The 27,134-nt window shown below is 41.7% G+C and overlaps 1 protein-coding gene across 2 annotated transcripts in view; it reads right to left on the reverse strand.

Annotated features, from left to right (window-relative positions):
- Positions 1-27,134, reverse strand: part of ptpn11b (protein tyrosine phosphatase non-receptor type 11b) — a 39,979-nt gene that overhangs the window by 7,190 nt on the left and 5,655 nt on the right. Inside the window, exons 1-11 of one of the 2 annotated variants that reach the window (XM_057363349.1) lie at positions 26,139-26,357; positions 22,223-22,345; positions 3,719-3,913; positions 2,717-2,909; positions 2,512-2,628; positions 2,070-2,183; positions 1,656-1,752; positions 1,476-1,555; positions 1,205-1,360; positions 574-705; positions 267-421 (exon numbers count right to left, since the gene is read on the reverse strand). In XM_057363349.1, the coding sequence (XP_057219332.1) occupies positions 267-421; positions 574-705; positions 1,205-1,360; positions 1,476-1,555; positions 1,656-1,752; positions 2,070-2,183; positions 2,512-2,628; positions 2,717-2,909; positions 3,719-3,913; positions 22,223-22,345; positions 26,139-26,146 (1,370 nt within the window). In that variant the 5' untranslated portion in view covers positions 26,147-26,357. Of the gene's footprint in view, positions 1-266; positions 422-573; positions 706-1,204; positions 1,361-1,475; positions 1,556-1,655; positions 1,753-2,069; positions 2,184-2,511; positions 2,629-2,716; positions 2,910-3,718; positions 3,914-22,222; positions 22,346-26,138; positions 26,358-27,134 lie in introns of those variants that run through there. The other variant, XM_057363348.1, reaches the window with a different exon arrangement.

Here is a 27,134-nt window from a genome sequence, read left to right on the forward strand (position 1 = left end):
CTGCTTTCTACAGCAACCTTTCATCATAAAACCTCAAGTGACACATTGGAACTTTTTTTAATAAGCTTGTTGCAGTGCATTTTGGGATTGCCCCTAAATTAGGCTAAAACAATATAATTTAGGAGGCATCTGAGATCAGATTTTAGAATAACGTTTATGCTTTTACCCCTAGGGTGCCTTAAAATACTGCCTCCAGAAGCAGCGCACTTGATTTTGCAACAGAACAAATGAGAGGATCTGATTGGTTGATGTCAATTTTGCAGTACCTGCAGTGAACCACGATAGGTCCACTTTCTGGAATGGTACTCTGGGTTCTGTTGACCTGCTCTAGGAAGCTCAGGACCCCTCCGGGTTCATTAGGAACACCATGATCAGGCCAACTCAAGTACTGATAGTGCCAGATACATCTGGGAGGCTCTCTCTTAAATGACACACGAAAAAATAGATATTAGATCATACTGCATTGAACATAAAATCAAGGCACTAAAAAGACTGCCTCAAAATGACATTTAAAATATTACAATTTTGGTCATGTTTGCCCTCCAGTACTGTCATTTCCTATGAGGCTCTTACCCTGTCTAGACGGGTGACTTCCAGTTCTCGGCGTATGTAGTCCTGAGCCGTGTGTTCCTCAATGTTATTCACGCAGATCTTCCCGAACTCCTTCGTTGAGTTTAAGTCTGGCCAGTACCGCACACACTTATTCTGTGAACACATTCGTTTTTTAGATGCAAAATTTTAAACTAAATCTTTAGTGACAAGTGAAAGGGTTTTAAACTGAAAATCATTTTGAAAGTAGAGATACGTCACGTGCACACACACACGCACACTTACACCAGTGGAGAACCGCAGACAAAAACATCTTAATGTCAAATTATATCCATAAAGCGGTTGAAATGATTTATTATTGAGTTGTTGCACATTAGCATTGAGTTCTACATTAGAATTTCCCGTACGCTCTAATGCAGTTTGAGACATAAAAAATCTGTTATTTTTGTGCAACTGAGACAGTAAATCATCCTCTGTCCGGTCTCATATAGATTTATACTGTACATAACGATAACATTGTGAGATGGTTACAGTATACAATGTCAGTTCAGCATGTGTTGTTTGGTTTCTGTTCATTGCATCTCTGCATGGTGTATTGTGAACTTTGAACTATATCTCCAAACCGACAATTAAAACCTCCAGGGCTGAACCTCACCCGTCCTCTCTCCATCTCCTTGGTCGTCATGACAATAACATGACTGTTTTCCTGGTACACCATTTTCCAGAAGTCTAAGACGGTGTTCTGAAGGGAACCCTGAGTGGCAATAAACACTTTACCTTCATCCACATGATGGCCTTCTTCATGCATGCTCTGAATCACAAAGACAGACAAATATTAGCATTAGAAAGAATAAACAACATATAACAGAATATTGACTATTTATGACTGTTTATTTATGACATTACGAGTGATGGGAGGGGCTTACTCGTATGTAATTAGCATTGATGTAATCAGAGCCAGACACGTCAGGATCCGCCTCCTTGATTTGTACACGCGTGGTGTCAACTGCAACAGACAAAATTATGATTCAAGCAAGAAGACCCTATAAGATTGCTTTGACCCCTCTTGGTCCGTCGCTCCATTAGAAGACTAACCAGTTACTTACAAGGTAAAATATTCTTGTATCTGTTCTTGTTTTTATTTTCCGGTCTCTGTCCTTCTTTCCTGGGATAAAGGAGTTTACATTCCTGCTGCTGTAAAACCTGGAAAATCAAAAGGACAAGATGGAAAGAAACGGTTGAATGTGACGAGCCATATAAAGAAGTCATTATATCTTTGCTGTGTAATGAGATGTTAGGTGAGCACCCCCTGCAGGAATATCTCATTTAACTTAACCATTTACCAGCAAACAGGAAGTGCCGTGTATCTATCAAACAGTCCTTTGAGATTTAATGAGTATATTATTGAGTGGAAAGTACAGAAGTTTCTATTCTTTTGCCAAAATAAAATCTGGAATGATTTCTCATTTCTCATGATGAACATAAAATATGTGTAGACGAGTGAATAAAGACTGAATTACCTCAAATTCTTCCCAGAAGCCTTGCTTGGGTTTTTCTGAGTTGTCGGCCACTTTATTTAATTCTCGCACCCTGTTTTCAATGTTTGCTGCATTTATCCTTGTGGCATTGAATGGCTTTAACATTTGAAAAGAGAAAGAAAATCAGAAAACAGACAATACACTGAGAAATGATACAGTCTTGAATACAGACATATTGTTCTTTTTATATTTTATATTGATATAGAATATTCTTGGCAAAAATGTGACGTGTTCTTTTGTGTCCCTGTAAAAATGTACTAAATTTGAAATATTTAATTGTTTAATTTAAGTGTCTAATTCAAAGAATGTTTAAAAAAACAATTCCATTTTTTCCACAGAAATATCAAATAAATAACCATAAAGAACACAAAGTGTTTCCGACTGTGCAGAAAATGACTCTTAGGCTCATTTTTGTTTTTCTCACCTGTTTAAGGTGCACAACAATTCCGCTCTTCTCCACCATTGGGTTTTTCTTGTAATGCTCTACTAAATCTGCTAAAGTGTCAAATCTTTCCCCCCCTCCAACATCATATTTCCCATCCTGGCAAAAGACACACGAGAAAAAGATTCCTTTTACAAACTCATCTTTTATTTCCAATGCATACTGTGGAGCTTTGTTGCACTTTTACCTGATAGCGAATCATGACATGGGTAACTTTAGTCTTGCGGTCCACATTTTCGTGCTTTTCTTCATTAGTGAGGACGGAAAGCACAAAATCTCCGGGTTTACTTTGACTCTCTCTCACCAGGAAGCTGCCAGACTTGCCCTTTTCTGTGAGGAGCTTCTCGGCGTCTCTACCTGAGAGGTGCCCATGATACCACCTGAGAACAGATGACAAGATGAGAACAGATAAAAGCATTTTTAGCATTTTTTTAAACATGCATTTTAAATAAAAAATGGAATGCAAACATCATGTTTTTTCCTGCAATGTTTTATGGGCAACAAAACACTCAAGTTATGTGACCAATAAAACCGCCCACCCAAAAACTCTTTTTGCTTTGTGTTCCACAAAAATGCTTTTTCACTTGTGATGCGTATATGAAACTTTCACTACAGAAACTATACATTTGTGGTTGGAAAATGAACAGAAGTGTTTGTATAGCACTTGGCTACAAATGGGTACGAGCCGTTATGATATGAGGATATGTGTAGGAGGTGCTCGCTCGTGAGCTGTCTGCTTTCATATAATGGAAAAACCGCATAAACCAACCAATTACAATCTTCAAATGTAAACATCATGCTTTTCACCTGGCAATGGTTTATATTTTTCTACACGTATATAAATATTTTACCTAGACTTTGTGACTTAGAGGATGTTTCGCAGTACAAACAAACCTAAACATATTCAGGTGTAGGAAGTTATAAAGTAAACTGGAGATGATACACATAAACACTAAACATAAACAGTAAGAGGACAGGACCCTTTACACAGTTGCAAACATACTGTTAGTCATAAAATTTAGATAAGCACAACCTAGCTCAGTTAAACATTAAAAGCACCTGGCGCATAATTCTCTTCCCAATAATTAACCCTCTCTCGAGTTTGGCCACCAGGGGGCAGGTCTCCTCTGTCTAGGCTAAAGCCAGAGTCAAGCTCCAGGCGTTCTGGATGGATGTATTTCTGCTGTACCTCTCAGATGTGGGGTCCTTGCAGTTAAGAGGGTATTTCAGCTCAATGACATCTCCGTTTCTCTCCCGAAGGGAATCGTGTTGTTCGGTGTAGTACTGCACCAGCTCAGCCAGTGTGGCAAATTTCTCCCCACCATACAGGTCATAATAGTCCCCAGAGTTCTGGATTTTAATGTGGGTGACCTCATCGTTCCTCCTGTCCAGAACGAACAGATGGGACACAATGGGGAAAATGGGCAGGGGGAGAGACAAAGATGGAAAAGACAGATTATGAGCATTACGAACAGGACACTTTCAATAAAATACTCTTCATGTTTAATTTTATGTTTAGTATTTATTAAATCGTTATGGAGGTGTATGAATTGTTCGGTTTATGTGATGCCTATAGTGATTCCCAACCATGGGCTACTTGAACACGTTCCAGGGGATATTTCAAAAAATATATTTTTTTGCTTGGTTAAACCTATACATAATTGGGAATAAAACTGATACAAAATAAAATCAGCTTAATAAGAGCTCAAAAGGTTACTACGAATAATCTCATTCATTTTCATTTGAACTCATACTCCAAATGCAATATTTTTAGGTCGATGCTGATGGTACCTGGGCCTTGCCGATGGGTACATGATATAGTACATGAAGCAGTTGCATGTTCAACAAAAAAAGTTGTTTAAGGCCGTGTTCACACTTGACTTCTTTTTTGAAGCTGCCAGCGTTTGTTTTACATTATAATCCTATGGAGTAAACCGTGTTTTTTTTTTTTAAACGCCAGCGCCGGCGTCTTTTTCTGCAGCTCCGAGCGTATTGTATATTGTAGATACTGTACTGTACAGTTAAATACTGTAAAATGAAAACAACACTGAAATACTATTTTATTTCATATGACTGCAGATAGACACAAAAGCCTTGGTATCGCCTTTTAAGACAATCTGATTGCTTAGGCAAACAAATTTACTCTTAACGTTTCAGCAAGAAGGTTAAAGTACAAAAAAATAAATAAAAATATAAGTGCATAGAATGTTTGGGGCGATACACCCAAGGAAAAATTATTCTCTGTAGTTTTCAGGTTTATTCTTGCCAAAAGTCAAAACACCGCTGCGTCTTTAAATGCCAGCGTGTGGAAAAAGCAGAAAGGCACACCTGCGTAGATAACATCAGCTGGGCTCAGACACAAAACCACAACCTCACGCTTTGAGAGCAGATCATAATTACTGCAATTCAGCTAAAACACACACACGCGAAGAACTGCACAAACATACATAAAACAACAGCAATGTAGCTCATAAGAGACCTCCATTCTTTTCCCCTCTGCTGTTCTCTGGCCTTCTCTATGCATCCACAGCTCTATCCATCACTGGCCTGGCTCATGAAATTGCACTCTCCTCTGTGTAATTGCATTATGGAAGTAACAGAAGAGCCAGAGCAGCACGGTATCATGGTCTCAGCAGTGAGGGGCTAATAGCTGCTGACTGCTGCATATGAGCGGCCCTGTGCTACGGGTCTGTACGGGCATCTAATGTAATCTCACAACAACCAAACACACGCACACACAATTAGGTAGCTATCTAAGTAAGGACATATATTGTTTTTTATAAAGCTAATTATAATGGCTAGAGAACAGATATTGTTAGATTTTGGGAACAAACTTTTCAATCATTACATAGATTTTCCATTAATTTAAAGGGATAATTGACTCAAACATGAACATTCTTTCATCATTTACACATCCTTGTGTCATTCCGAAACTTTCTTCTACAGAACACAAAAGAAGATATTTTGAAGAATGTTGGTAACCAGAGAACATTGGGGTCCCATTGACTTCCATTGTGTGGACACAAAACAATTGAGACATTTCTTAAAATATCTTCTTTTGTGTTAAAAAAAATCGAATTCAGGTTTTAAACCACATGAGGGTAAATACATGATGACAGAAATTTGCTTTTTGGGTGAGCTATCCCTTTAAATGAACAGTTTTTATACTGAGCTCATGATATTTTCTATCCCCTAACTCCATAAGCATAGTAGGGTGCCTTCACATTGTAGCAAAAGTCAAGTTTTCTTAATTTTTGTGACCCTAATATAGGTCAAACCAGAAACTGGCACACACCCACACACCATATCACAGACAGCCTGTCTGCTATCTCAAGCTTTTCAACATCATTTACATTTTGAGCTTGATGAATATCAAGTATGCAAAAGAGGAAACACAGCGAGCCGTTTTCTTTAGTACGGCATGAAAACATGCACAAATCGCATAACAGGTCATCTATGTACCAACATCTTTCTAGTCTGGTATATTGATCGGTTATCTCATAAGAGTGATATCACTGTCAAATTCTTTCCACAGAAATGTTCATGCAAATGTTCTGCAAGCGATGTGTTGAGAGTCAGGGTAAAGAATGACTGAGCTCTGGCTACTGATTCAAGGACGCCTGCTGACTAATTTTATCTTCGAGCATTGATTTTCCTGTTAAAGCCAGCCTCTGCAGAAACCCAGCGAGAAACACAATACGGCTATTGAGTCTCTCTGTGCTATACGTCCATGTTTTAAACTGCAGGCTGCAACTGTTAGCTCGCTGTCGCTGGAGCAACGAATTTTCACCAATGACCATCTGCATGGAGCAACGTCAATGTTTCTATGGTGATTGAACTGCACAGTTCAGCTTGAGAAACTAGGCTGAATTATTTTTCAGCAGTGGTTGTTTTATATGGAGGACCGGGAATAACGATTAGAAATAAAAGAAATAATAAATTGATCAATTTAATAATTAAAACATAAAAATGTAAACAAATAATTTTTTAATTTTAGAAATGAATATACTTATTTAAACTGTAAAATGTAGTTTAATTGAACAATAAAACACTCAATTACAAAAAACATTTTTAAATGTATAAATAAAAAGATCAATTTAAAACTGTTTATTTAATTCATGCTTTAAAACGTAAAAAATAAAAAGGTCATTCAAAAATAATTTTAAATGCACATTTTTAATCGCTTTTTAAAAAAGCATTTGCCAAATGCTTTTCTCTCTCTTTTTGCCAATAGCTTTTCTTTGTCGTTTTGCCAAATGCTTTTCTTTATTCATTTGTCAATCGAGTCAAAAAATGCCATTATACAGTACACAAGTGGGGACAACCAATCAGCTTCCGGCTCAGTTTAAGGATACACCCCCTCTCCCACATGCGACATGCCATACGAAGTAAATGTAAGGCGGAATTTCATTGGACAGCAAGAAAGACCTACCGCCATTAAAACAGTAACGTTACGTTATACCTTGCGCGCAATAAATCAAGCGTAGCGTTAGTTCTGGCAGGTCACGTGAGTTTAGCTTGCTCCAGCCGGTCACATCAGGTGCATCTAATCAACGTTACCAATAGTCATACAACACACACTAGACTGCGTCCTATTTAAGTTGCCTTTCTTTGCTCCTTATCAGCTGCTTAATCGTGCTGCACTTAACCCAACTCCATCCCCTCCATATCTGGCTGTATCTGTCGTATCATTTAATTTACGCATCATGAACTGTTCTGGTTCCCCAGGTGGGGGAACATGTATTTCTGCGCTCCCGCTCTGGCGGAGAGTTTCCCCAGAACAGTTTCATTCCGCCAATCTTAAATACATGCTATTGTTTAAATATTTGACGACAGTGGTCCTGAGTCTGACAGAACTACATAACATGGCAGAAGTTAATTTCGGACACTGCATATGTGAACAAGCATACAGACAAACTTTCACAAACTTTTATACTATTAATATTCATCAAACTCTGCACAGAATGATCGAAGTTCAGCGCGTGAGAGGCATGGTCGCGTTGTTCTTTTACAATGGTGAGAGACAGAATTGGAGATCCGCACAGAGCGTCTTGGTTACAGATGTAACCTCAGTTCCCTGATGGAGGGAACGAGATGTTGTGTCGAGCCGAACGTGTCACAACGTTCTCGCTCTTGAGAACCTATCAACTTCTGACTAGTTTAGAAAAGGCCAATGAAATTGGCGAATGAAATTTGCATGCCGGACTCCGCCCCCGGATATCCGGGTATAAAAGGGAGAAGGCGTGCTGCATTCATTCACCTTTTGGTCTGAGGAGCCTGAGCATCCCTCGACTGCTGAGGCGGGCTGCCAGCGTTGTGGCAAGAAGGACACAACGTCTCATTCCCTCCATCAGGGAACTGAGGTTACATCTGTTCCTATGGAAAACACCACAGCGCTGTGCCGCGTCACAATCTCTAGCGGAGCGACGCTGACTGGCCTGGGCGAGTCAGGCGTGAGCGCTAGCGCGAAATTGTAACCGTCCAATGGAGAGGTAGGGGGTCCCAGAGCTTTTTAGAAAAAGGTGGGAAGCCCCTGCCACCGGCCGTCACGGGCGGAGGCCTTGATTCTCTAACATCGAGAAGCCTCCCGGCACTGTAAGGGCCACTGGGTAAGCATTATTCCCCCCTGGGGGAAAAACGCTACAGAGACCTCTACCTACCATAGGGAGGAATTAGTGGAGACACCACATGGTCTCACCATCAGGGGAGAACTCGTGGGAAAACATGCGGACTGAAGGAGTTAACCGCAAGGTGGAGGTTCACCTAGGGAGGTCATGTGTTGCCGAGGTGGGAACCATTCATGAGGATACATCAGACGGAACCGCCCACGAGGGGGGGTTACCACGTCTGGAGCACTAGGTCCGGTTAGAGCTATGTGGTAGATAACTCAACTGTTCCCCGGCCTAAGGGGGCAGGGTTGCTCTCCTTGACCAGGTCGTGCTGTCCCAGAGACTTCCCAGCTGGAACGGAGGAAGGGACAGCACGTTCCCGATCGAGCAACTCCGCGGGTCTTCTCACCGAGAAGAGCACCAGGACGAGAAGAGGCGCCACTTATGGGCGTATAGCCGCCTAGTGGCCGAGGCCCTAGCCTGAGTGATGTCCCAACCACCGCAGGGGGTGGACCACTCAGGATCTCCTCGTCCCGTCCAGACATGGAGGTTCCAGGGGTCTGCCTGGGATGCCGTAACGTGCCCCTTCCCCTGGGAAAGCAGGTCCTTTGCCAGGGGGAGCGGCCAGGGGGGGAGTTGTTGTCAAGTAACTAGTACCACTTGATGCTCCTCTTCCCTGGCCTTGCACAAGACCTGTGCAATGAGGCTCGCTGGGGGTAAGGCGTACTTCTGCTTACCCTGGGGCCAGCTGTGCGCTAGGGTATCTGTGCCGAGGGGTCCCTCGGTCAGGGAGTACCAAAGCGGAAATGGGAGGAGTCCAGGGAGGCAACAGGTCCACCTGCGCCTGGCCGAACTGCTCCCATATGAGCTGGACTGCGCGGGGATGGAGTCGCCACTCTCTGCGAGGCGCGACTGACGAGAGAGCGCGTCGGCTGTCTGGTTCAGGTCGCCTGGGATGTGTGTGGCTCGCAGGGAGCTGATCACCTGCTGATTCCAGAGGAGGAGGCGTCGGGCGAGTCGTGTTAGCTGCCGTGAGCGAATGCCACCCTGACTATTAATAACCCCACGGCAGTTGTGCTGTCCTGACCGGACCAGCACGTGCTTGCCCTGCACAAGAGGTTGCCACCTCTTCAGTGCAAGTAGCACAGCCAACAACTCTAGGCAGTTGATATGCCAACGCAGGCGGGGGCCCGTCCACCGCCCCTACACTGCGTGCCCGTTGCACACGGCACCCCAACCCTGCAGGGAGGCATCCGTCGTTACCATGACGTGCCTTGCCCCTGCCCTAGGGGGACCCTGTCTGCAAGAAGGTCATTGAAGACCAGGGGGTCAGTGTGCGTCTGCAGAAAGGTGTGATGACCATACGCCTGCTGCCTGTGTGCCACGCTCTCCAGGGAACCCGTCTCTGTAGCCAGTGTTGGAGCGGTCGCATGTGCATCGACCCGAGGGGGACCACCACCACCGAGGATGCCATGTGCCCAGGAGCCTCTGAAAGTTTCAGGGGGACCGCTGACTGCCTGAAGTGTTTCAGGCAGTTCAACACTGACTGAGCGTGCTCTCATGGAGACAGAGTCGAGTTCCATACCGAAAAAGAGGATGCTCTGCACAGGGGAGAGCTTGCTCTTTTCTCGGTTGACCTGTGGTCCCAACCGATCTAGGTGCCGGAGCACTAGGTCCCTGTGTGTACATAACAGATCTCGCGAGTGTGCCCAGATGAGCCAGTCGTCGAGATAGTTAGTACCCGCACTCCTCTCTCCCCGAGGGGAGTGAGGGCGGCTTCCACGATCTTCGTGAAGACTCGTGGGGAAAGGGACAGACCGAAAGGGAGGACTCTGTACTGATACGCCCGCCCGAAAGCGAGACATGAAAGTAAGCGTCCTTCAGGTCGACATCTGGTAGACGCCAGGATGCGCTTCTGCGTGAGCATCCTGAACGGCAGCTTGAGTAGGTGCCTGTTCAGGGTACGCAGATCTAGCAACCCCCTTTTTTTGGGGACGATGAAGTACGGGCTGCAGAACCCGTTGAACATCTCGGCCAGAGTGAGGAGCACGATCGCTTGCCAGAGGGCTGGTGACCCTGGCCCGAAGCACAGGAGCATCCTTGCCTCTGACTGAGGTAAGAGGATGTCCCGAACTTGAGCGGGTGTCTGGTAAGTTGTATCGCATAGCCGAGACGGATCGTATCCCATAGCCACCATGACGGTTTGGGGGCTCTAGTCAGGTTCCCAGGGACTGAGACTAGGGCTAGGGGTACGATCTGCTTCATCGACCTCCCAGGGGGTGGTTTGATGGCTGGCAGTGTGGATTCCTTGCCGTGGGGAAGCCCCCGGGGAGGAGATCGGCTCTGCTGACTTTCCTGCCTGGCGATGATGTAGCATAACGCACTGTCGACTGAGAGTGCTGAGGGCTACTGATTATCCTCGACATTGGGTCTCGCCGTGACGCAACTTCGAGTTGCCAAACACCATCGTGTAGAGGGTGAGAGCGGCTGTGATATACACCCAGAGAGAGAGAACTCTTAAGAGAGTGGGCTGTTGGGGGCAGGGCAGGAACCGTCCCGGATCGACCACCCAGCATGGAATGGCTGGGGTCTGGCCCGATGGTATTCTCGATCTCCCCGGTGTCTTCCCATGAGGGCCGCTGCTTTTGCTGCGGCTGCTGACCTGGCGATGGTCTCCTCCTCGATGTCTCTTCCGGGGGGCCGCCTGAGTGGGGGGTGCCAGAGCCGGAGGGTGTCGAAGAGGACCAGGGCTGCTGGGAAGCAGACGGTGCACGGGACTCGACGGCCAAGGTGACCGAGTCGCGGGAGGATATGCCTGATATCCTCTATCTGCTTCTTTTCTGTCGAGAACTGCGGGTCGACAGAATCACCAAACAACCCCCCCCCCTTGCAAGATGGGTGAGTCGAGAAAGCGTACCTTCTCGGCGTTACTCATCTGTGCAAGGTTCGGCCAGAGGAGTTTCTCATGGACCACAAGTGTGGACATTGCCCGACCCAGGGCCCGCGTGGTCACCTTGGTCGCCCATATATCGAGGTCGGTGGCGGCGCGGAGTTCCTGCATAAGCGCTGGGTCGGTCTTACCCTAGTGGAGCTCTCACAACGCCTTGGCTTCGCAGGAGCCATAGCGTGGAGAGGAGGCCGCTTGGCCCGCAGCAATGCAAGCTCTCGACACGAAAGATGCCGAGACCCTACATGCTTTGGACGGGAGTCTAGGTCGAGCCCCCCAGGTGGCTGCCGCCTGCGGGCATGAGTGCATCACGGTGTCACGCTCCACCTGGGGGACATCGACGTATCCTCTAGCTGCTTCACCCTCGAGGGAAGAGAGGGTGACAGAACTCTTTAGACGTTAACGTGTCGGAGAGGGGGCGTTCCAGGTCTTACTAAGTTCCTCATGCACTTCCGGTAAACACGGCACTGGGGGCGGGCGCGGCTTCTAGCCTTGCTCAAGCCCGAGGCACCATGTATCTAGCCGCGAGCACCGGGAGAGGCAGTGCGGGCACTGTACCCCAACGCTCACGGCGGCCCGGGAAAGCATGGCTGACATTCTGACGTCCGCTTCTTCCTGGGCTCGACCCCCCGAGGGAGGGAGCTCCGAGGAATCGCCGGAGTCGGATGGCAGTACGTCACCCCCTGATGCTGCAAGGGACATCTCATCATTATCACGCACCGTTTCCGAATACTTGGTTGAGGAACAAGACGGTGTGACCATCTCCTGGTGAACGGTCAGACGAGCGAGACGAGGTGCGAATGGTCCCTGAGCCAGTGGCTGGCGGATTAACGCTCACAGTGATCCTCATATCACCCTCGCTGCTTGCCATAGCGGATGGCAGGGCCGTAGTCCTCCCGTCATGGAACGGGGAGCAGACGAGGTGGTGGCTGAGTCCCGTGGGAACACAGCCACCTGTGACGCAACGTCTGAATCGTCAACCGCCCGCAATGCGGGCAGGACGTATCCACAACGTCTGCCCCAGCGTATTGGAAGCAGACATCGTGTCCGTCCCCCTCCTCGATGAGTGTGTTGCACCCATGAGAACAGCGGGTCATGCCACGCTGGAGAAATTTGCTCTTTTAGAGAAAAAAAAACTCGAACTCTTCTGGCACTGCCGAGACGCCCAGGGGAAGTCGCTGCAGGAAGGAACAGTCCGCTGCATCACGTCATAAGATTCCAGCAGTAATTCGGCGTAGAGATGAAGTCTCGAAGTCAATCAGAGTTAAGCTCCGAAGAACAAAAGGTGAATGAATGCAGCACGCCATCTCCCTTTTATACCCGGATATCCGGGGGCGGAGTCCGGCATGCAAATTTAATTCGCCAATTTCATTGGCCTTTTCTAAACTAGTCAGAAGTTGATAGGTTCTCAAGAGCGAATCCCATCTGTCGGCTCGACACAACGTCGAGAGACCGACAGAAAGGGAAATCAAAGTTATAACGTTAAAGAGTACATTCCTCGAGATCATAAAAAATACATTTCATGAAGTGTTTAATTTTTCCGTGTTTGAATGTAAGCAATCTGCCAAGTTGTAAATCCGAAGGTGAACGAATAACAAAGTTATTAGCTTATAAAAAAGGTAATCGACTCTGAATCACGCGAACAAGCCATGACCTGTCCGAATCTTTAACCACAATGTACCTACGTCACTAGAAAAATCCCCGCCTAATGACTGCGAAAACTTAACTCTCTCCTCCCCAAACACTGTACTAGCTCGTTCGTGACGTGTGCATCATGTCTAAGAGAAGCTGTGTTCTATGTAGTGAAACTAAGTCAGTCTTATTTTCACTACCAAAGGAAGAACTTCTGAGGAAAAAATGGTTACTATTTATTTTTCAAACGACACCAAAGGAGTATAAACCGAACGTTTTACTTTGCGCGCGTCATTTTACCGAAGATTGCTTCATCAATCTTGGCGCCTTTACTGCAGGATACATTAAACGTCTTTCCTTAAAAGATGTTGCAATACCAACTTTATTTGGACCTGTAAGCTCCACCGAATCACAACCTGTAAGTGTGACTCTTTATTTTTGTCTTTACTTAAAATTAAATTTGTGTGACGTTATCTCATGTCTGTGTTTAGCTAACGTTACCGTTATTTTTGGGGTTGTTACTGTTTGTTTACCTAACGTTAGCTATAAACTCGTTGCGCTAATGTAAGTGTTCAACCATATTAACTCGCAAAGTCTTTATTTCAAGAACTGCGTGGTGTACTATAGTTATAATAACATCTGAAGATACGAACACCGTACACTGTATGCCGTGATAACTAACTGTTACAAGAGAAGTGTCTAAAACAGTCCTTTTTCTTACTGGCATCTGTATAAGGATTAAAGAATGATTCGTCAGACTCGGGCTCGAACTGGTAAGGTAAAATCGACGCCATCTCTCTCTATACACTGTTAATATCCAACCACCTGCAAACCGTAATACAGCAGTAATGATAGGCGGTCCATTTGCGACACATGCTGAACGCGTTTGACCAATCACAGCAGACTAGACCATTTGACCAATCACAGCAGACTAGACCATCTGACCAATCACAGCAGACTACACTATCTGACCAATCAGATCAGACTACGCTGGCGGAAAGGCGGAGATTACACAGATGAATCGCGGAACGAATCATTTGAGAGTCAGTCAAGAAGTAAGGTAATAAAAACTGCTTATTATTACGAAATAATAGTATTTTTACATCATGTATGTACATAAACTTGTTGTCGGACACTCCATAAACCAAAATAAGCCCTTAAAAATATTGAGGAATGTACTCTTTAAACTGAGTTCAGCGTGAGCTGTACACACAATGACCTCGACGCTGAACCTATCCGCTCAGTAGAGAGTCCAGAATGTTGTCATTTGTTATTATGGACGGCAAAACGAAAACGCTTTGCTGTGAATCAGGGGTGTAGAAGAGACGAGGGTGAAACTCGGGTTGGGATTGTAATGCTGTCAGGAAAGCTTCAAAACCATTTTCATTTACACCCTGTCTAACACTGGGTTCACACCAAATGCGAATTAAGCGTTCTGCGCGAGTAAATTACATACAAAGTCAACAAAATAATTTAAATTAAATGTTACATCTGTTAGTATGAACAAACAAGGAACAACTGAATTTTTGTTAACATGAACAAATATGAGGAAATGCTGTAAAACCATATTGTTCATTGTTAGTTCATTAGTTCAACAACTAGTGTTACTAAGATTTTTGTTTTACTGACAAAATAACAGAAACAGGTTCAAAACAACATGTCGGTGAAAAAATAATGGCTGACGATAAAATGCTGAAAAAATTCAATACAGGGTTACAAGGTCATTATTTACGTAATTCTCACTTTACATTTCCTTTACACTACTTAAGCAGGTCTGGATTAAAGGTTATGAGAGCGAGAGTCATAGTGAAAGTTTTACGCAAAGTGATACGTCCAACTGTGTTGTGTGACTATGAAAACAGGTCCAGGAGGTCACTTCCTGTAGCCTGCTCCTGATAAACATAACACACAGACAGGAAACATCTCCTGACACGTTTCACCTGGCCCTGACACATATGTTACACTGCAGCGGCATGCTCCCGGCGTTTGCAACATAACGGTTAACAATAGAACAGATGCTGAGCTACAGTCTCCACCCAGGAAAAGTGGTGAGAGACAGATAAGAGAAACATAATGTAATGGAGTCCTGTGTGTCCATTTAGCCAGATAACACCTCCCCTTATCTAATAATGTATTTTAAGAGAACTTTTCCTCCAAACTTTTTAATTTACTTTCTCGTCTGGATACATTAGCCCTGACAGACATTGTTTTTCCACAGCAGATTGCATATCTTGTGGTGATGAAACGGATAATTTTATACTTTGTTGTTTACAATTTGTGCCAAAATCACTAAAATATTCTTTGAAATCATGTTTTTTGTTATTTATTAAATATAAACAAATTAAACCTCTACCAGAGTAATCAGATCCCAGACGCAAATTAAATACTGATTTAAGTTGTGTTTTTTTAAGTGTTAGCAATCCTATTAAAGAAATCCTATAAAACATCCTTCCACATGTACTTTAACAAATAAAAAATAAAAATCACACACTTCACTTGTTTCAAAGGAAGGAAACATATATCAAGCATTATTTACTACAAAAAGAACACCTAATCTGAATGCTAGGTGGAAGAGGAACTAATTCCTACAAGGCATAACTGTAGTTTATGTCTCTTATTCATGGTTCCAGATTAAAATTTCACCTAAATGTCAAAGTCCTTAAATGTTATAATTAACATTTTAAATGACTTGTTCTTATCTCCTCACCCTCTGTCTCTTCTGTGTAGCCTATAAATAATGTATAAAGTTTTATAATTGCTTATATATCTACTATACATTACCTCTTCCTATGTTGCTTCATACTCGTTAAATCATGGTTGTTATGTTAATTGTTTTTGTGATCCTAGACCACAAAACCAGTCATAAGTAGCATGGGTATATTTGTAGCAACAGCCAACAATATATTGTATGGGTAAAAATTACAGATTTTCTTTTATGCCAAAAATCATTAGGATATTAAATAAAGATCATGTTCCATAAATATATTTTGTAAATTTCCTACCTTAAATATTTCAAAACTTTATTTTTGTGAGTGGATGCAGCAAAATCGCAAACAAAATTGGCCGGAAACACGCCAACAAACATTGCTTGGTGCTGCCCGCTCTGAGAATTACCCACTCAAATTTGGCATCCATGTAAAGATTAGAATTTCCGCTTTTGGGTTCATCTACTCTTCACAACATCATTACAGCGGTAAGCCAATAAAGAGCATTTAAACAAACCTGCTTCTTCTTAGCAAAGCATCAATACGCTCAGCGTCACTTGCTCAACCCCTTTGGTGTCACAGAACCACTAAGACGGCAAAAGGTAATATCTTCAAATAGTTTATTGACAACCACACAGGAGAACAACAGGTAAGTAGAAAGTATATAAATGACTGATAAGAGGTTTACTGATAAATACTGTCCTAATGTTGTAGGAGATCATGCTGGTGAATCTAGTGGGGTGCAGGTGAGGAAGGTGACGAACGTGGAAGACGTGGAAAACGGTGGAAGACATGGAGAACATGGAGAACGTGGAGGACCTGAAAAACGTGGAGCACCTGGAAGACGTGGAGGACGTGAAAGACGTGGAGGACGTGAAAGACGTGGAGGACGCGAAAGACGTGGAGGACGCAAAAGACGTGGAGAACTTGGAAGACGTGGAGAACTTGGAAGACGTGGAGAACAGTGGGGTGCAGGTGAGGAAGGTGACGAACGTGGAAGACGGTGGAAGACATGGAGAACGTGGAGAACGTGGAGGACCTGGAAGACGTGGAGGACCTGGAAGACGTGGAGGACTTGGATGACGTGGAGGACGTGAAAGACGCGGAGGACGTGAAAGACGCGGAAGACGCGGAGGACGCGGAAGACGCGGAGGACGCGGAAGACGCGGAGGACGCGGAAGACGCGGAGGACGCGGAAGACGCGGAGGACTTGGAAGACGCGGAGGACTTGGAAGACACGGAGGACTTGGAAGACGCGGAGAACTTGGAAGACGTGGAGAACTTGGAAGACGTGGAGAACAAGTAAGTATAGCAGGTATGTAATTCTTTGAGTCCATATTCATGCAAGACCAGACAATGACTGAATGTGACCGTGAGTCTTTTGTAGTGTGGTTGATGAGGGTGATGATGAGGAGCAGGTGGCGGTGATTAAAACTCTGGTGAGCATGAGCGGGGTGAGAGCCTGGTGAATCTGTAACACTTGGTGATTTACCGCCGCTGGATTACTGTCCCATGCACAGCGCATGAACCTGAAGCCTGACACAGGCTGCCTCCTCTGCCACATACGTCATCAAGGTTGTCTTATTTAATTTAAAATATATATAAAATTAATTTATTTCTCGTAAGATGTGATCATTGTAGTGTCATTCTTATACTGAAATGTAACGGTTGCATTTCTGAAATAAAACCTGAAATAATAAACCTCGATGTAGACATGTGCCGATATTCGGTAATGCGATTAACCTCGGTAATGGATTCGCGCGATGTTGTTATCGCGGGCACTTTCAAATACCGCGAAAATACATAGATCAGCATTTTGATTTTTAGAACGCGTATTTGTTTATTTTTCATCAACCGGATAAAAGTACACTGCGTGTATGCTGCGTAGGAATGCGCACTCTGATCTAAACAATCCCATTCCCCATGTGGAGATGCCTACGCATTTCCACATGGAAATGTGTGCGCTGCGTGTGTGTGTGTGCGCTGCTGAGCAAAAGACGCTTGCGCACTCTGATGTAAACAGTACCACACGGAGAGGAAGCATGTCAGAAGGAGGAATGCTGCCGACGATTTATCCCCTTTCTAAAAGGGTGAAGTCTGAGGTTTGGAAATATTTTGGGTTAAAAGTAAGCTGAGTAATGAAATTTGACAGTGTGGCAGAATAATTATTTTAATTATACGTTGATGGAGCGCAATAAAGTCATACACTGTCACAAAGTGCGAGTGAATTTGCTGTTTATAAATGTTTAGCTTGCTATAATAGTTAACACACTGGCTTGGCTTGTTATTCAAACAATAATAATAATAATATGAATTGTAGTGCTATCGTTGTATAGACATAAGTATATTTAAAAGCAGTTAACAAAAGTTGTTCTTTTGCAGTTTGCACTTTATTCTGTTTGAATAAACTCACTTTACACATCATTACTGTTTGTTGTTTTATTTATATTTATTTGTATTTAAATGTTTGAGGTTCTCTTTATTATTTAAAATAAAGTTGTTATCAAGAGGAAAACACTGAAGTTGGTTTATATTTTCAACCTGCATTTCTCATAGAATTGAATACTGCGATAATACCTCTTACTGCGATGAAACCTTAATCAATTAATCGCAGCATGGAAATTTGATACCGGCACATGCCTACCTCAATGTCATATGCGGCCGACAAATGTGATCTCTGGATGATGCACCTTTCGGATTGAGATGCAGCTACTTTGTCCAAGTTTAAGTTTCTAAAAGTAAATTCCAAAATGCCGTTAAGATTGAGGTTAGACGTTTTAATAGACCGCATTTCCTTGTGTTTTGGTCTACTTTTCTTTACAGGGTGTTTCTTTTATTAATGCCAGTAAAAGTAGTGTTCATTTTTAGTGCATTTCATCTTTTGGGCATTTGTTTTGAATGATCTACTGCACAACGATGGCAGCTATATGTTCACCGAAATAAAGTAACAAAATTCAAATATACTTTATTAGTTATTATTAAGTTACTTTAAGCACTCTTTAAATAAAAAGTGAATAAAAATACTGAAACATAACTGCTTTTTATCAGCCTCCTACCAGTGGCGGCTGGTGCACAATTTTTTTGAGGGGGCGCAACAAACCATTTGACATGTGATGTAAACGTATCATCACTGCTTAGAAAAAAAAGGTTTAACTATCAAAGCATGTAATGGTGTTTATTAACAGTAATAAGGTGCCAGTACAAATGAAAAAAATAATTGCCGTATACTTTATTATTTATGATAGTAAACCGAAGTAAAATTCCTAGATGCTCCAGTGTTTTTGAACCATACCATAGTAAATATTAAGGTATAATACAGTAGGGATGCACCGAATGTTCGGCCACCGAAAATGTTCGGCCGCAAATAGCAAAAAACGCAAGTTCTGTGTTCGGCCGAATATGTGAAGTGGCCGAATAAATTTTACCGAACATGACTCGTGATACGATCAAGCAGCAACCAGCGCAGAGAGAGAGAGAGAGAAACGTGTGTGCTTTATTACTGCCGCAAACATTTTGGCACTGTGTGTTTGTGTGGAGCATTTTATAGTGTCAGAGAAAGACACAGCACGGGACTTGCCGCACGGAAGTAAATTTCCGAATGAAAGCGTCTTTACCGGTCGGTAACTTTACTTCAGACGGAAGCGGGCTGTCTGAAAGTAGCCCCGCCGCTCACGACATCCTTTGACGTCATACAGTGGTCGCGTGCACACAGTTCCCTGTACTAAACAACTTGTCAAAGTATGTTCTGTGCACCTTCTGAGAGAACAGTCAGCTTTTGTGGGCGGAGTTTGGAGGAGAGACGTGAACTGATATGGTTGTCAGTCAGCATCAGTCAGAATTGCTTGCATTGGATGTTTTTTTTTCTAAAATCATTTTGCAATGTAGCCTATAATAATCCAACAGTTTTAGTTTATTCGTATTTTAACTTATAGGCCTAATGTGGAATGACAGTTTTTAATGAACTGTTTTGTTGTAGGGGTACAGTGTAACGTACATTACATTCTTTTAGCAGTCAGTTATATGTCTAATTAATATAGGCTATTCATGAAGGGAGAGGGCTCAATTTTTTGTTTGAATTTACTTTGTTTTGCTCAATTTTATATTAAGTTGTATTTTATTTTATTGAAAAGCAAGACAAATTATAAAAAGCACATTTTGACTATTCAGTTTGTGCAATAGTAAAAAAATGGCTTAATAAATAGAAGAAAAGCAAAAAACCATGTTCAGTGTTCGGTATTATTTGGCCTTCGGCCAAGTGTTTCACATCATGTTCGGCTTCGGCCAAGAATTTTCGTTTCGGTGCATCCCTATAATACAGTATTTTCTACGGTTTATCAATTCAATATTGTAGTGTTCAGGAAACTCTGGAATTGTTAATAATGACCATAGAGAGAGAGAAACCTTGTTTAGTGTTTTGGTTGGCCATCCATCACTTCTGTAACAAAATACGAGAGTAACTTTAGTTCAGTAAAGAATAATAACAGTCGATCGGGTGTCTGGTCATTTATTTAACAACTATAGTTAGTACTACTGAAAACATTTATAAAATCTATATATAGCTATAAAATATAACAGCACCTTACAATTTACTACAGTTTACTAGTGTAAATACCAAAAAGTGTACTACAATATTACAGTAAACAGAAAAAACAATAACAGGTATTACTTACGCAGCGCACGTCATCCAATGCAAATAGCATCAACGATTATAGTGGGTTCTCTGCTTTTTTCGTGTTGCTCGCGTACAGTGTAAACACTTTATACTAAGGGCGAGTAAAGCTTATCCTTTATCACTGTTGCGGTGAATTTGTAAATCACGTTCATGCAGTCTATACTTCTAAACTTGTATTTAAACTTCCGTACCGGTTCTGGGTGAGTAAAGGACTCTCTGTGAAACAGTTGAGTTTCACACAATTTTAAATAATACTTTTAATGAATGCGAACACAACAACCAGGCAAATTTAGTGTGAATAAATCTGTTTATTTCTAAATGATTTAGCAATTTATAATATATGTTGAACTTATGTTTAACAGTCTTCTTCTCTGGATAATTTGGTGGGGCGGTGCCCTTGCGCCCCCTTGACCAGCCGCCATTGCCTACTACTTTAATTGAGACATTAATTCAAGAAGTTATAAACTGAAAACAAGTAGGCCTACTGGACTAATTTTATGTGAGCGGGAATTGGTTTACCGGTGGGCGTGAGCGTAACATGAGCGGAGAGTTTGCTTGGTCCGTGAGCAACTGAGTGAAGCGCATGTTCATAGGTTGAAATATTGAGGGGAGGGTCACATGCTCTGCTTCTTGGCAATGGCCTGCTACAGCGCCTCTTATGGACAACTTTCAAGGTGATTTTCTCTAAATAAAAAATGTGCACCCTCAGATTCCAGATTTTACAATCTCGATTTCAAAAATGGACCCTTGACTGGTTTTGTGGTTCAGGGTCACATATAAATTCCACCATTATCAAGCTAGATATTATTATAGTAGTGTCTTTGCATATCCTGTCATTATACCCAAAGTACGTATCCAAAAATGCACAGATCTGTTAAACTACACTATTAACTTGCTCAATTAAACAACAATGTGACAGTGGTGTGTCCATGCTCCTCTTCAGAACATGCTGACCAGCTGGACAGACACATAAGCCTACAGGCGTCTGGGCTCTGGTTCTGAAGGCTTGCGGTGGAGCTGAGCCACGTGCCGAGTTCTAGCGAACATTAGATACAGTGAGAGTCCCACCACCATAACCACAAACAGCCGGTCTGGGGCGTCACATCTTAAAGCTACAGTATAACGTACTGCGCATCTCTCTCTCCCTCGCTCACTTTCTCTCTGTCTCTCTCTCTTCAATCACTCATCAGACAAGCAGCTGCAATGGCTCACAGGCTTGCCCACAAGCTGACAGTGTAATCCTTAAGCACGAGCCCAGGGGCATCTTAAATGATCCAGGTCCTGGAGAGCGGGGAAAAAGTGCTGTCCATTAATGTGATCTATGTTTAGACATGTAATACTGAGGGCCATCAATCAAACTACTGCTGTAATCTTAAATATGTACCCAAACAATGCAAGTATGCATGTTTTTTTTTTAAATAACTTATGACTGCATTTATAAGATCAGAAAAAAAGCTATAATAATCAGATCTTAACTGTACTGTAAATACTTTTAAAAGATGGCAATTTTATATGAAAACATTAAGAATAAAGCCATAATGAAGCCCCACCCCTAACCCAAAGGGTAAAAGCAGATCATACTAAAGCATTTTATTTTACTGTCAATATTTTTATTTACAGTATTAACATGCTGATGCTGATATTGTTAATTATTTACACAATGTGTATTTACACAAAGTATAACTAAAACAATCCTGTTGACATAATGGCCAAAAATTACATTTTGCACAATTGCATTTCCCATTCTGCAGACTGACGTTATCTGAGTAAGTACAGTGTGATGATAAAATACAAACAATGTAAACAAATCTCTTTTAAATAAAATCTATTTTAGATCGAAATGTGTTCTTACTGTGTGTAGAAAATGTTCAGCATGGAAACAGTCAGTGTGACTACCAAGTTCCCTTCTAAGTAATCAATAACACAGATAAACATTCAACAGGGGAGACGTGATTCATGCTCAACCACACCAGCTCAAACAGGCCACTTCTCTTAAGTGATAAATGACCAACATAAGTGTCTCGTGCTTTGAATCAGGGTATTCGATCAGCTTAATTCACGAGCAGAACCAAAGTAGCAAATTCTGGGAGAAACCACAACAAGAGAACAATGAGGTAAAGAGCCAGACCTGACAGAGAGAGTGAAATCTCCAGGGTTGCTCTTGCTGGGTCTCGCTAGAAAGCTGCCATGGACACCCCGCGTCAGGAGGAGGTGTTCTGCCTCGATCCCGGTGATGTTGGGATGAAACCACCTGGAAAGAAAGCAAAACAGAATGCTCAGCAAAACATCTGATATAGCATCTCACCAACACATACTGTATATGTTGACTACAGGTAAAATTATACTTTCATATTAGACTATACAGTATGTGCAGCTAAAACCATATTGACTGTTAAGCTTTCTTTTGTTTCCTTGCATCTCCATGATATATGCTTTTTTCTTTTTCTAAAATTTCCTTCCAAATGTTTTTATATTTATGGATTTATATCAACATACATAATACTATAACCACTGGTACAATATATGTGACCCTGGACCACAAAACCAGTCATAAAGGTAAATTTTTTGAAATTGAGATGTATACATCATCTGAAAGCTGAATAAATATGCTTTCAATTGATGTATGGCTTGTTAGGATATGACAAATTTGGTCGAGATACAACAATTTGAAAATCTGTAATCTGAAAATCTAACTATTGAGAAAATTGCCTTTAAAGTTGTCCACCAGAGGCGCGGTAGCAGGCCGTTGCTAAGAAGAAACATGTTTCTTTTAACGCTCCCTATTGGCTTACCACTGTAATGTTGTTGTGAAGAGTAGATGAACCCGAAAATGGAAATTCTAATCTTTACACAGCTTTCCTGTGGCTCAATGGTTAGAGCATGGCACCTGCAATGCCAAGGTCATGGTTTCGATCACAGGGGATTGCACATAGTCAGAAACGAATGTATAATACAATGCAATGTAAGTCGCATTGGATAAAAGCGTATGCCAAATGCGTAAATGTAAATGTACATATATACCAAACTTGACTGGGTAATTCCCAAAGAGTGGGCAGCAGCGAGTGAAGTTTGTAAGTGTATTTCTGGCCATTATTGTTCGCAATTTTACTGCATCCACTCACAAAAATAAAGTTTTGATATATTTACGATAGGAAATTTACAAAATATTTTCATGGTACATGATCTTTCCTTAATATACTAATGATTTTTGGCATAAAACATTTATAATTTTTAACCATACAATGTATTGTTGGCTATTGCTACAAATATACCCATGCTACTTATGACTTGTTTTGTGGTCCAGGGTCACGCATCTTCTCTTTTTGCATTTGCAACTTCACTTTATGTATATACAGATAAAAAAGTGGGCTCTATAATGTACTTTTCAAGCTTCACCACAGAGCCGATCCTTCCTATATGCAAACTACGCAAGTTGTGTATAGGGCCGCTGCACCACAAGGGGGCCTCCTTGAGTACAGATGAAAAACATTATAATGTAAACAAGACGCGGATTTCTGCCTTCGTCATTTGGAAATTTCCTTTTTAATACTTAATTTATTTAATCACTGTGACATACTCGGACATCATGCATTGCGCGCAGGTGATGACATGCACATGATATGATGATGCATCTTTACACAGCCATGGCTTCAAAACGGAGCTATCCGTCTAGTGGAAAAACGGCAATAATGTTTCAATAATGTAATTGTTCTTACTGTCAGTTTAATGTTTTTTTATTTCAGTTTTAATTCATTTAAGTGTGTTAATTGATTTATCATTTTTATTTCTTATAGTTTACAGTTATGCTTATCTCATTTGAACTATTATGACAAGGGCCCCTCACAAAGTTTGCATTGGGCCCCCAGACGTCTAGGATCGGCACTGCTCCACCCACTTCATTAGCTCCTCCCCTTGATCCATCATTCTATTGATGTCATTAAGCAAGATTATCCTTTTGTATTTTTCGAATTTTAATTTCACAGGAAATGCCAGTTCTAATCATTTACGATTCACTGTGTTTTAAAAGTTATTTCCTAATCCTTTGAGGTTGGTGGGGGTAAAAGGTGATGAGAGGTCAAGTCTAATCTGGGTTAGTATTGGGTCCAGCTGTCTGACTGCCTGCAGCCCGTCTGGGTTTACACAGGGTCTCTCATGTGAGAAAGCTTTGTGAATGGCTGTTCAGGGGTTAGAAGTAATTTTATCTTGATGCTGGGTCTAAGTGTGGCTGCCTGCTAGTGCACCCCATCCTATAATCGCAAGTGACCGTATGTGGTGGTTACTTACTTTCATTTGACAAAACTGTGCAAATTCCTCTTTTGTGGTATTACAAACACAATTTGTCAAACGGTCAAATATAAATGTTTAAAAATTATTTTTGAAATGTTAAGCATGTATTAAAAAGTACTCTATGTTAGCCCATATTGACATGCTATGACAACCAAAAAAATAGGTAATGTTAGTTAAAGAGTTGTTGTAGTTAAATGTCATTTTTCGATGTTAATACTTTCTTATCCTAGCTTAAAATCTCCAGTTCTTTATAAGGTTTGCTGTAGTGCACTGGATGTTGTGATGTTACCTGTGACAAGTCAGCAAGCATTATAGATGTTCATCAGTTCTACTTTTTGTTGTGACTCATGTTTGTCAAAAAAGTTAATATTATTTTCCCATCCTGTTGAATCATCACTACAGTCCCTAGCTTCACTATGTACTGTCAAGTTTGAACACTGAAGCAGAAATATTTCAATGTATGCAAATTAATAAATTATAAACGTTTCTGTCAACACACATTTCCTTATAACTGTTTAGATATACAGTACACACACACACACACACACACACACACACACACACACACAAAAACACATTTTTTAAAATAAATACAACATATTATTTTAAGTATTTTAAGACATCCTGTAAAATTTGCAGTTGTCATAATACATCATGATAATGTTCTATATATCATGAAAAATTGCAAAAAGATACGTCACTAAATGTGGTCTGCACTGTGTAGATAAACATACTGTCCCTTCATACATTAGCTGATAATGCATGGAGTATATATTATTTAGAACATTTAAAGCTGAAGACCAGAACGTTCTGTTCTAGAAAAGTTCTAGTTTCTAGTTCTACTAACTTTACACAGTTCAAATGTGAAAAATATGAAACAAGTTAATAAAATATTCAATATAATATTTCTATAATAAAGGTACTGTATATTTGCATTTATTCATATAGTAGACACCCAAAACTACTTACAAATGAGACAGCATTTAACACTTTGTCCATGAGCTATAATAATTATATAATAATTATAGATTACCAGGCCATATTCTGGTCTAAAAATAAATTCAAGAATGATGGTATTTCAAGAAATGCCAATGATCGGTCTGCTTCTATTATATTTAGTAAAACTCTTTATAGATAATTGTGTACTACTTAGATAATAAAATAAGTACATAAATGAGCACTAATTTGGCATGAAACAGCAGGTGACACTAATCCCTACTAATATGCCATGTGTTTTCATAAAACAATGACATCAGACCCCTCAACCCTCCCTACAGAGTTCCCAAAACTAAACGACTGCTTAAAAAAACATGACCACACCGTTAACCATCTGAGCTCTATACAATCATAGCGATTATGCCGAAACTAAATGACAGTCCAAGAATAAAAACTTTTCAACATCACCCAAATAATGATCCAAACATTGCACGTTTTGTTCTGTTGTGATGGAGGACACCTGTCCTCACTGTCTGGTCCGTTACTCTATAACAGGCCTGTAAAATGCACACATTTCAGGCGGTTCGACCTGCCAGTGCTGCTCGCAGTAACCAACAGCTCAGGGTCAGATCTAAGCCTCACTGAGCTGCCTCCAGAAGAAGCTTTCCTTCAGCACAATACACACAGCCACAACAATCCATCTTGCTCTGCGCGCGCACACACAAAAATCCACGAAAGCAAAAGAAAGAAATGTGTGATGCAATCGCAACGGTGCAGCTGGGGTACGAAATGATAACAGAAACGATGTCTAATGTTCCTACCTCACCATTCTGGTCTGAGCCTGTCAGAGCCCCCCGCTTTGCCTCAGTTTAGTAATCCACACTCAGTACAGTTTCACAAGGTAGAAGAGAGAGGGGGTAGGGACTTGTAGGAGTGTTGCTGGTTGGAAAGCGAGGTGGGGTGTTTAATCTGCGATTTGGATAGCGTGTGCCCTGATAGGAAAGCCAGCCCGTACAATCGGCTTCTGAGCAACTGTCCATTCCTTCCACCCCCAATTCTTTTTCTCTCTTCCTTTCTCGCTCTTTCTTTCTCTCTGAATGTGACGCAGCGTTGCCATGCTGCCCGTAACACTCCTACAGCTCTTTTCTTTATCTTTGCTGTCATTAGGTTTGAATGGAGAGGGGCAGCTTTTGGAAAACACAGTACTGTACATACTGTACATGAGGAGACTGTAAAAAAAGAACAAAACTAGAAAGGCATAGTCGAAGCAGCGTGGATACAATGCATCATCTTGTGAAAAAAGGCTATATGGAATAATAATAAATAATAATATTAATAATAAAATCTTAAAGGGATAGTTCACCCAAAAATGAAAATTCTGTCATGAATTATTCACTCTCTAGTTGTTACAAATCTGTATAAATTTCTTTGTTTGATTGAACAGATCAAGATATATATATCAAGATATCAGAAGATATTTGGACGAATGCTTGTAACCGATAAGTTCTTGGACCCCATTGACTACTGTAGTAGGAAAAATTACAATGGTAGTCAAAAGTGCCCCAGAACTGTTTGCTGTCCTACATTCTTCTGTGTTCAACAGAACAAACAAAAAAAAAGATTTTTTTTCCAACTATGGTAGTCAATTTGTTCAACAGAACAAAGAAATTTATACAGATTTGAAACAACTCGAAGGTGAGTAAATGATGACAGAATTTTTATTTTTGGGTGAACTATCCCTTTAAGTATTTTAGTTTTTCAATAATAATATTTTCCTTAAAAATGTTTTTTTTCTGCAAACTTCAATTGCATATATC

Source organism: Triplophysa rosa, linkage group LG21 (assembly GCF_024868665.1).
Source record: "Triplophysa rosa linkage group LG21, Trosa_1v2, whole genome shotgun sequence".
Lineage (NCBI taxonomy): Eukaryota > Metazoa > Chordata > Actinopteri > Cypriniformes > Nemacheilidae > Triplophysa > Triplophysa rosa.